Source organism: Rousettus aegyptiacus, unplaced genomic scaffold, assembly GCF_014176215.1.
Source record: "Rousettus aegyptiacus isolate mRouAeg1 unplaced genomic scaffold, mRouAeg1.p scaffold_m13_p_14, whole genome shotgun sequence".
Classification (NCBI taxonomy): Eukaryota; Metazoa; Chordata; class Mammalia; order Chiroptera; family Pteropodidae; genus Rousettus; species Rousettus aegyptiacus.
In genome coordinates, this window is record NW_023416289.1 from 33,849,388 (window position 1) to 33,861,532 (window position 12,145).

The 12,145-nt window shown below is 36.3% G+C and overlaps 1 protein-coding gene and 1 pseudogene across 1 annotated transcript; one reads left to right on the forward strand and one right to left on the reverse strand.

The window, feature by feature from the left end:
* Nucleotides 1-2,980: 2,980 nt before the first annotated feature.
* On the forward strand, nt 2,981-3,098 carry LOC118611718 (annotated as a pseudogene).
* A 793-nt stretch (nt 3,099-3,891) lies between these two features.
* LOC107502303 (vomeronasal type-1 receptor 1-like) lies at nt 3,892-4,919 on the reverse strand. Its single transcript, XM_016129374.2, has one exon. It carries the CDS (start codon nt 4,847-4,849, stop codon nt 3,938-3,940), a length of 912 nt encoding a protein of 303 aa, XP_015984860.2. The 5' UTR covers nt 4,850-4,919; the 3' UTR covers nt 3,892-3,937.
* Nucleotides 4,920-12,145: the final 7,226 nt, after the last annotated feature.

Below are 12,145 nucleotides of genomic sequence, written 5' to 3' on the forward strand. Positions count from 1 at the left end.
GCACAATTACATTTAAAATGTTAAAAGACAGAGTAGGCACAGTCCTTCATTTTTCTTTTATTATATATATAATAAATATATATTATTTACATATATATTATAGTATAAAGTTTTGTTTTCTATATAAAGGTTATCTCAATGAAAATCTTGGACAGAGTATTCAGATAAGGTAATTCAAATCAATAGATTCTGGAATAAAATGGAACGTAAAAGTAACAAATCATCTTGGTATGTTTCATTTTTGGCTAACAATTTTTTAACATTGATAGCAGACATCTATTATTCTCAGTATTAATTATTTTAACTTGGAGTACTTAATGGTGTTGCAAGACAAAATGACTAAGAGATTGTGCTATTAAAACAAAACCCATCATTTTGATTAAACTTAGTAAGCCTGATATTGTCAAGTGTTGGTAACGCTGAAGACATTCGTAAATATTATAAATTTAAATCTGTGCCTACTGTGGAAAAGAAATTCCTACCCTTGATACATACTCTAGATAAGTGTTCGTTTATAAACTAGAAAATGTGGCATGTCTGCAGTAGTGATATTTATATTTTCCAATACCATGCACAAAGAACCTCTCCAAAGAAACTTTCAACAAGTTGTAGAAATACATATTTACAGATTTGTGCTATAGAATACTAAACAAAAATGAAAAAGAAGCACTTGATGAACACACAAGAACAATGGTAAAGTCATGAATATCATATTGTGCAAATGAAATTAAAAAGATAATAATCCTTATCATACATTTCTATTTATACAAAGTTTCCAAAGAGGGAAAACTCTACTACATTGGTAAGTGTTCATGGAAGAGTAAAACTGTCAAGATAACCCAGGAAATGCTTACTTTGAACATCAGAAAATTACCTAGGAAAGAATTAGAAGTATGCGACATCACCGGAGATCCCTAGGCTCCTGCCTCCCTGCACTCCTCAGCTCTAGAGCCAGGTGACCTGGGATGACTGCATTATGTCTGAGTCTCAGTCCTCAGTGCTGACTCTTACCAGCTGTTTGACCTTGGGCAAAGAAACATTCCTGTCGCACTGTTATTACCTACAATCCAGTCTATTTTTCCACCAAGCATCTTTCGGAAAAGTTTTAAAACTCTAACTCTGTCTTTCACAACCCTCCATGATTTTCAGCATCCTGAGAATGTCCATCCAACTGCTCAGCCTGCCACTCCAGACATCACTCCTAACATTTTGTCACAATAATATAAACACAGCCACTTTAAAATGGAACTAGAACTAGAACTGCCATGCTTGTGCCTGAAACCTCTGGCATTCTGAAGCACAAAATAGCCTTTGGACTGGGCCTAAAGCAACCTTAAGCTCCAAAAGAACTATTTGCAAAAAATAACAAGAAAACATTTTTTATGACTATTGGATTGAACATTGAAAACATTGTCCAGAATCAACATCACTGTCAGCATCAACAGAAGTGCCCTCCATTGAAGTGCTTCCACTTCTGTTCAGTACCCCTTGTCTTTGTCTCCTTGTCAGAAGACTATTTGCACTTTTGCCTGAATCAAAGCCTCCAGAATACCTATTTTGTTAAAAATCTGAAATAAATGCTCCCTTGCACTCACTTTGGACAGCCTTTTATTCTTAGATTAGCATGTCTATTCCCTGGACATACAAAATAGACCCCAGGTTCCCGGGTCCTCCGGGCCCAGCCAGCCCCTCTTCTGCACGAACGGTCCCTCCGCCTGTGACCCTCTCGCATCACCCCACACGTCGCCCACCAGTGCCTCACCAGTCCCGGACACAGGGGCCTGCATGACAGGAGTAGCGCCCACTTGTGGAACTTTAGGGGTCAGGGCGGCTACCTCAGTCATCTGACTCTGGGGGCGGGGCGGGAGCAGAGCGGGCACCAGGGCAAGGCGGTCCCTGTCCTAGCCCTGGTTACCTGGACGGCATTGCTGAGCCTCAGAACGATCTGTTCGATGGAAGAGTGCCTCCTCGGTTATGTATTTTCAGTTATGACCAAACGCTCACAGGACAGGATTAAATTACCTACACTAGGACAATGGTCAAAGTAAAATGACTGTAAGTATCTATTTTTTACCAGCATAATATTCAATAGAGATCATTATTTATACTTTGGACCTGTGATATGCAAATTAATAGTCCCTATACAGAATTTAAATCTGTTGAAAATTAAAATAACGTGAATGATAAAGCCCTCACACAGACTGATTCTTTAAAATAACCAAGAAAAATTCAGAGAATCTGTGTATAATTACTTAAAAAACAACAAAGAGGTAAATTTGAAATTTTTTGATAACTTTGGAATTCAGTAAGATATAAAGACTCATAATTTTGGTATTAAATACTATTGGAATTTTAATACACATAATTACAGGTGCATATAATAACACATACTTGACTAAAGTTGGTAAAATTTCATTATAAAAGATTGAAACGAGCACAATTTTCTAGACAGAAATAGGCCTTTAAAAAAATCGGCTATTGGTGTTTGGAATTAAAGTCTCTTGAAATACTAAATTTGGTGAAACTATGAGAAAAAAAATTTGTAATTTATTTAGATAATCTTGGTCATCAGAAATTGATAATGCATTTTCCTCGTAGGTTAAATAATATCCAACACTTTTTTTTTTTTTGCAATGATTATGACCCATAGCTTACATCTGCACAGGAAAATTGAAGTGTAAAATAGAGCAACTACTCAAAAATTCATAAGGCCATTGATATTTTCAATAAAGGTATTATATCTCTATATGATTCTTGTTTTTATTGTTGTTTTACATCATTTTGCTAGACAGATTATTCATCATTCATTTTTCAATTCAAGTTATAACAAAGTGTTAGAGTATCATTAGTAAAAACAAGTAAAAATTTTTTAATGAAATATTTTATAATTTGTAATAAGGAACCCTGCTATTTTCACTCACCAGATTGAATCCTTTCACTGTCATTTTCCTCAAACAAAAGTTCAAATTTCTTGGACTTTGCCTATGGCCATGCCACCTGAATTCGCCCGATCTTGTCTGATCTCGGAAGCTAAACAGGGTTGGGCCTGGTTAGTACTTGGAGAGGAGACCACCTCAGAATACCAGGTGCTATAGGCGTTAAAAAATTTCTTGGCCTGTGCTAAGCAGTTATTCAGGACAACCATCCCCTTCGTCTGTGCTGTGCTCCCATCTCTCAATAATACAACCACCGTGCAGGATTCCTCTCCCTCCCATGACGCTGCATGTATCTTCATTTTTTTAACCTGGGTCTTTCCAGGTGATTTGCCTTCAGTCAAAAAGATGAATTCAATAGTGTTTTGAAACATATTCAAAAAAACTGAACAAACTAACCAAAAACTTTCCTGGAAACTCTGTAAGGTTCAAAGTATTAGATTTCCCTAGGCCCTTAAACTTGAGAATTTCTCTCCATTACACTATTTTTCAATGTCCTGATCTTCTCTACTGAAGAACCTAACAGTTGGAATGAGGAATTTTTTTTCATTATATACATGATGTTCATTTTTAAGATTGATGCAGACAGGGACATTACTGCCCTTATTTTCAATAGCATCACACATTCCTGACATTTAAGATGTTCCCAAATATTAACAAATATTGAAATGAATATTTTTAAAATTAAATTTATTGGGGTGACATTGGGTCAATAAAATTATATCGATGAATATTATAATTATATATATATAATCTATATATTGCATTGTGTGTTCACCACCCAAAGCCAAATCTCTTTCATCACCATGTATTTGACCCCCTTTACTGTTTTCTACCTACCCCCTTCTCCCCTTTCCCTCATTCACATGTGGGATATAAAACTGAGAGCAACAAAAATGAACAAGATAAACAAAAACTCATAGACACAGACAACAGTTTAGTAGTGACCAGAGTGAAATGAATATCTAGATGATGGAGAATAGACTCATGGAACTACAACCAAATTAGGAAATTGATTTCCTTGCCCTGCAGGCAAAACAGAGCTGAAAGACACAGGTGTCACTGATGATGAGTACAAAGGGGAAGAATGTTGGAAAAGATAGTGTCACAAACACAGAGATGCTCACCCTCCACTGGCCTCGATTTACAGCTAGAGTCATCCAAATTGTCAAAATGCTGCTGGCTGAATAAAATGTACCAAAGGAGCTCATCAGGATCAGGATGGTGCATGTGGCTCTGGCTTCATGGGAGGGTCTATTCCTGCAAATGTGTTGGACTCGCTGCTTGTGTCTGCGTAGGACAAGAACTAGGGGGCTACTAGCCCAGACCATAAAGCCCAAACTCATAAAGTCAGGGGGAAAATATATCACTGTAATTAATGAGTCAACAAAACCCTCTTTCATATGCCAAGAACAGTATCCATAATTACTTTTCACACTAACATTCTTCCCATTCAACGGACCATTTACTGTTGTAGGAACAAATAAATTTATCATAAGATGCAGGATCCAGCAGAGAAAACAGCAGAAGGCAATGAACTTTACGGGTCTAATCTTGAGCTCCATCCAACTCCAAATACTGGGATTCAGTTTAATGACCAGGAAGCCATTGATGAGGCAGATGGTGCTGAAGGAAACACCTGTGGTCACTTGGTGAAAATAGAAGACAAGTTTACATCCAGTATCATCCAGAAAATACCTCCATCCAAAAGCTGCCATTGTCTGAGGGATACCTTTAGAGAAAAGAACCACACAGTTGGCTGAGACCAGATGGATGAGAATCAGGTCTGTAGGTCTCAAATTATGTCGACTGAGCAAAGCAAAGTTATAAAGACCAAAGAGGGAGAGATTTTCCATGAGGCCAATTCCTGTCTGAGTGAAGTACATAGTCCCCATATCCAAGCTGGCAGAAAGCATCACATCAGTACCTCGAGGGCATGGATTGCAACTGACATCAGAAGAATAAGCAGTTAAACAAAGGAAAATAAATATGTCATCATCACCATATCCTTCGATTTTTAAAATTTAGCCTCTTCCATATATTCTCACTATTAGTGGGCAGTTAGAAATTTTGCTCATATGTGCAAAGGTAAGTCAATAAAGACCTGGATTTTAAACAGGCTTTGTATGCAGCTCCAGGGTCAATGGAGGTGGCACAACTGCACAATGAGATTTTTACAGCTGTAAGATCTCTGTACACACATATGGACTTCTCTCCATGGTATATTCTTACATGGAAAAGACAAGATACAGAACATGAGTAAGGGCATTTTTTAAAAATATAAAAATGTAAATATAGGGGCAGAGACTGAATGGGATAAAAAGATAGAAACGTAAACTAGGTTTTCTGAAGTAGTCTGAGTTACATATTTGACATGTAGAAATATAAATATACCACATAATTATCAAAAAAAATTCATATATCAGAGTCCATAAAATTCAAAGTTAAATGAAAAGATTACCCTGATTCTCTATCAGCATGGTATCCTATGTGTACTTGTAAGAAAATGTCAAGTTTCTGGAAAACGGGCATAGTTGAAGACAGAAATGCCTGGAAAGAAAGAGTAAACTGTTTCTATAGAAACAATATTTCGGAAATTATACTAGCATTAACAATTTGAAACATATAAAAATCTATTAATATAATTGCTAAACAAGCCTTTTAGTATAAGACAAAAAACCATATGCATGAAATAAGATTTTCAATATCATTCATGATCTACATTAAAGCAGAAATAATGTAGTTAAAACATATATGCATTTTCTATTTTCATTAGAAAAAGTCTAGACATAAGCAAGTCCATAGTAATGATCATCTAAATTAACTAATGTAGTTAATGGTGATACCTAAATGCCATTCCTCACTAAAAGAAAACAAAACTTGACAATAAGTGACACCACTGGGGGTGGGGCTGAAACATCCAAGATGTCCCTAAAACATGTTATCGAACATAACTAGTTAACTACACATTTCACTAAGCAAGCTTTTTACCCTGACATGGGAGACAGAATGACCCTTGCTTTACTCTAAAAGTTAATATTCTTCTAATAAAGACAGAAATGTTAAAGACACATTATTGGACTCCATTTAGCCCAACATACTCTCTCCCAAACAAAATGTACACTCAGACACTGGATGTCTGCTCAGTGGCCGGGCTCCCATATTCTCTTCCTGTCACTTGCCTGAGCATAAAGCCTGGAGAGTGAAAACTTGAGGGTCCCTGTGTGCAGTCAGGAACATGGGAAAGATGACTTCAGAGAGGGCTCTAACAGGAAAGAGAGGAGAGAGTTCAGGCAGTCTCAGCACAGGTCAAGGCTGGCAATATGCCAAAGGTTTCCTAAAATCAAATCTGTGCTGAATAGACATGTGAGTGTTTGTATGTGTGTGATAGTTTTCTGTTCCAATCCCAAGAAACATGTATTTTCTAATGAAGTCCATCTCAGTATCTGATACACATCTGAAAAGAATCACTACTTATCTGGTGGGCACTTGCTGTTGGGGTGGTAGATGCCCAGACAGCACCTGTGCAGGTATGGAAAGGGCCTCTGAATCCAGCAGTAAAGCTTTGGGTTTCCATCTCATCTCTTTGTTGGGAAGTGATTATCATTTCATCTTTAGTTGCAGTGACAATGTCTGCAATGAGAATGGAGCATGTCTGTGAAGATCATTTAATTGTGCAAATTGTCAAAAGCGATTATAGTGAATAATAAAAATATCAAATGGAAGTGGCAGAAACAGATGGAGGAGACCTCACATTTGAAATCAATAATAATCTCAGTAGAAATGCAGTAGAGGACTCTGAGATCTACTAAGTGAGAGATGTCAAGCACAAACTCTGCTGGAGTGTTAATCACCTTGATGGTTTCTCTTCCAAATATAATTCTTTTTAAATTCTTGAGTCTCTGTGGGAACTCATGCTGAAGGGAGGACAGGAAAAGTTAGAAGTAGCCAGAGTGGTTCAAATAGACAGGAGTTTTACAGTGACATATGTTTTCAGTGCTTCAAGAAAGATTAATTTTATAGTTTATGTGAGTCACACATGTTTCTGGGTACAGAAGATATATCAGCACACAAAACATTACAATAATTTTGCCATCATAGAACTTTTACAGATAGTGAATGATGAACTCAAGTTATTAAGTTATGCAGTTTGTTATTAAAAAGCTCATGGGTTCCATGGAAAAGAGAGAAAAGAGGTGATAGATATAAAATGTGGGAGCATAAATGGTTACAAAATTGAATAGGATGTTCATGGTAGGACTCACAGTGATTACACTATTTTGGAAAATGCTCTTTGAGATGAGAAAATGATCATTTCTTCTTTTCCAATTCATATATATATATGTATATTTTTCTTGTCATCTACTGAAGTCATATGGTCTAATGTTTAAGGTCAATAGATAAAGTAATAGTTCTTTGATTCCTAAACTTAGGTGAAATATTTTAATAATGGATGCTATGTTTGGTGTTTCTGGTAGGGTTTTTTGTTGTTGATATTTATGAAAAGTTTAAGGAAGATCTCTTCTATTTGTTTTAAAATGTCAAGGGCTGAGATTCTATAAAACTATTCGATTCATTTGAGTTGATTTCATGATAGATCTGGTTTCCTATTAGGCAATCAAACATGTGAAATCATTTTTGTATTTTAAAAATTTGATATAATTTCAAACTTACAGAACAGCTGCAAGAATTTTAAGAGATATACTTGTAACCTCCAAATGTAAGATTTTAAATCTTTTGCTCCATTCAATTTATTTTTTTCTCACTTTCTGTCCCCACACAAACATATGACATACATGTATGTTTATATACACAGAAACATAGATATAAAATGCATTCTGAATAATTGGTATATAATTTGGAAATATATTTCCTGTACAGGGAATACATCAATGTACTATTCCTGAAAGCACAGAAATTTTATTACATATAATCAGAGTACTATATTAAAATCAGGAATTTCATTAGGGGCCCAAAACTATTGCTTAAACAACAATATATAATACGCTGCTATCATTTGTTCCAATTTTGATAAAGTATGTATTATAATGGCATATTTTACAAATCTATTTTTTCTACCCCCTTTTCACAGAAAGGCTCTAGTCGCAAGGAGCACCCCAGACTGTCAGCTCTTTCTGCAATTTCCTTTTGTGAAAAAAGAAAGAGAGCTTTTTGAAAAAGAACCTTGATCTCAAGCCTGGGACAGGAAATTTACAAGATGAAGCAGGGAAGATAACAAGGATAACAAAACTCGTGGTCACATTGAAAGGACCATGGCACCAATTTGAAGAGGTAGGTTCTCACTGCCAAAGATAAGACAAGTTAAGTACTTTATGAATGAACTGAAACACATCAGTAAGTTAAAAATCCATATGTTCCTAATGAAATTATAAAAATAATAATCCAACATTGGATAACCTTAAAGTATTTCAAGGAAAAAAAAATTCTGAAGACAAATAAGGGGGTATCAATCATTTATTTTGCTTTTTCTGCACTGACTCTTTCTGGGCAACTAATGAGAGAATATCTTTCTTCATAGAAGAATTCTACCTGATGGCTTTTTGAATCCAGTCTTCCCAAAATATAATTTTGATAGATATAAGTTCATAAAAAACATATTGGGAAAAAAAAGATAACAAAAGATTAATGTAACCTAATTAAAATAATAAATTCTATTAATAGAAAAAGCTATCCTGACAATATGTAGTACCCATATTAATCAGTTTAATAAAAGACAAAAATTCTAGCAAATTCATAAATAGGTATTTACAGGTATTAAGGTACATATTTTTTCATAATTTCTTAAAAACTCAATATGTAATTATGGATCCCTGATAAATATTTTGTATCAGCCTTTCTATCTATAAAAACAATAATAAATTAAATTACTATTTTAGGGTTAAGTGGACAAAAACTTCAAAACGTTTCAGATCTTCTGAGTACAGAGTGTGCGTGTGTGTGTGTGTGTGTATGTATATATATATATAACACATCTCAATGTGTTTATATATCACATCCTAATTATTTACAGTTTTAACTCATATGGAACTTTATTGTAAGGATCTAAATTTTAGTTTTCCAGAGCACCAAAATGAAGAATCTTAAGTAAAATCCTTTATTTGCACTGGTATACATTGTATTAAATAAATGATATAATTAAAATTAAAAAGTAAAACTGGAATGAAGAATTTGGGGGTGAAATCAACTGACTCGATAAACATAAGACCCTCTGAGTGGTAACAGAGGGAGGGAGAGAACGCATCATCCAAGCAATAATGATTTACTTTCTAAGGACTTCAGAGTAGATTTTACAGAGAGAATGGAGAGAATGGTTAACCCATACAGAAGGGCCAAGTAAGAGTGAAGGAACTGTTTATTTCCAAAGAAATCAAATGTTTCTGAAAGAGTCCACACTGATGACAAGAGTGCTTACTATCTGAATGTACAGGAGGGCACGGAGGAGTCCGGAAGCTTCAGAGGGGAAAGTCCGCTCTAATGTCACACATATATAACACATTCGAACTGTTTCATCCATAAAGTGTTTCCTGATGGGAATGTGAGATGATGAGATAGATTGTATTTCTTCTGAGTGTCTAACAGTTATTTGAAAAAAATAGCTACTCACCAAATTCATATTTGATGCCAGGACAGTGACAGCAGGAGTGGCATCTGTGCAGATGTGGAAAGAGGTCATCAAGGACAATAAGATAAAGGCTTGAGATTCAGTGAGCTCATCTCCTTCCTGGGAAGGGATTATCATTTCACCTATATTTGCACTGATAGTATCAGCATAAAGACTTGAAATTATCTCTGAAAATAATTTGATTTTTGTGTAACACTGACAGCTTTTACTTATTATTAGTGAAGTTATCCAAGAGGGCGAGGAGAACAGAAATAGAGAAAAGTGGATGTCTAAAAAAAATAAGGTGTCATGGAAAGATTAGTGGATGACGCTAAGTCTAAGAAGCATAAGAGTGAAGCAGAATACAACTCCATGCTTGATTGCTGCCCATCCAAAATGTCTTTATTCCATTCCCCTAAATTATTCTTTTTCATTCCCAAGAAACCTACACAATAGGATCCTTCAGGCCAATGAGAGAGAAAGCAGTAGGAAAAGTTTTCAGAGCATAAAAAACACTCTTATTTTGCTTTAGCACACATGTAGTAAGCACCTACTCTAGGCCAAGTACTTTTCTAAGTGATCGAGATATATCAGGAAACCAACCAGGCAAAGAATTGTGCCCTAATTGAGCTTGCATTCTAGCTCAGGAAGACCAACAAAAGCAGATAATCTTGTTACTGTGCACAATGAGTACAGAGTGTGAGTGGCAGCTGCTGAAGGTGGTGGAGATATGTGGTGACGGTAACAAAATAGTAGGGGGAGGGGTCTTACAAATCAGGGGCTATTGGGATAAGCACCTGTGGAAGGTGGAAGTTGACTCATGTATATATCTTGTTTCAAGCCAAAGAATCAGCCACTACGAAGGCCCAGAGGCTCTTCAGAAGGAGGGGTTTGAGAGGCAGAGTTAGAGAGGCAACCATAGCTACATTGTGCAATTACTGTGGGGCTTAACTCTATGAGAGATCAGAGGCCATACAAGATCTTGACCAGAAGTGGTTCATGACTGCTGTTGAGATTATACTGTAGAAAGGTGTGGGTAGAAGCACAGAAACCACTTAGAAGATTCTGGATGTGAGATGGTGGCTCTGACTTAGAGGGAGCAAGGTTGATGATGGAAAGCAGACCAAACCCTGGAACATTTTGAAGGTGAAGCCAACAGGAATCATATGGGATACATATGAGGAGTGAGAGAAAGAGAAGATTCAAGGATAAGTCTGAGAATTTTTTCCTAGACACCTGGAATATGAATTGCTATTAAAGGGACAGGGAAGGCCGAAGTTAGGGTAGGTTTTTAGGGAAGATTAGGAGTTTAGATATACACCTATTCAGTTTCAGGTGCCTACTGCATGTCTAAGAGTAATGTCAAGCAGAGAATCAGCTACAAGCCTGAGATCTGGGAGAAGAAACTGAGCTGAACCCACAAGTTTGAGAACTGTTGGCTTGTGGATGGTATATCTAACATAGGACAGGGTGAGATCCCAGAGAAGTGAAATAAGATTTCAGGATATGAAAACAGAGTGCTGAAAATATTCTTGTGAAACTGCTGCCAAAAAGTAGGAGACATGGAAGAAGCAAGGAGCATATTTGGCCAAGGAATGAGTGGGCAGGCTATTACTTACAGAGAATATAGTATTTACAATGCCAGCTGTAAAAGAAATAAAGAGCATCAGTGGCTCAAATCAAATAAGAGATTTGATCAACCACAAGGTCAGGTTCCCATTGGTTACTTTCCCATACTTCCAGAACAAAGGTAGGATATTTATAAAAATGATTCAACATACTTGTCTGCTAATTTTATCATTTGTCACTTTTACACTTGTTTCTTTTGATTTTTTCTTATGCTAATATGTTATATGTTTTATATTCTTGCTTCTTTGTGTGCCCACCAATTATTTATTGGGTACCAGACAAGATACACTGCACATTGGGCATTGCATTTGGTAATATCTCTTTAAATAGTGTCAGACTTTGACATGGCTTTTGGTAAGGGAATTTTACAGCAGTTTTCCCTTTGAAAACCTGCTTTTAATTATTTTCAGGGTGGATCCAGAGCAAATTTTAGTCTGTTTAATTAGGTCCCACTATCTGGGTGAAATATTTCTGAGGGCCCTACTTGTATAACTAATAGGTGTTTCCACTCTGGCAGATGATCACATAAACCTTCCCCAGTCCCAAGTGAACTCCAGGAATTATCTGGTATACTACCCTATAGCGGTACTTTCCTAAACCTCAGATAAGTCACTCCAGTTACATTTGTACAGATGGGAGCATAGCCAACAATTTCTGTGGATCTTTCCTCAGCAATTTGCCTCTTGTCTTTCCCCGTGTCCTCCCATCTCTAGGTTCCTACCCTCCCATGCTATGCCACCTGAATTCTGGTCACATTAGCCTTCTTATACCCTGATTTTTGTCTCCAAGCTCTAAGTGGGGAAATCACAGTGCCACACTCTTTTGTTTCCTTTCTGGGAAGCAAAATATCTCAGTGGCTACTTCTGAATTTCTTAAGACTTGTAGTACAGCAGGAAACGAAAACCAATAAATTTATCAGAAAACCGGAAATAAAATAAACAATCTTTGCCAGGCAGAGAAA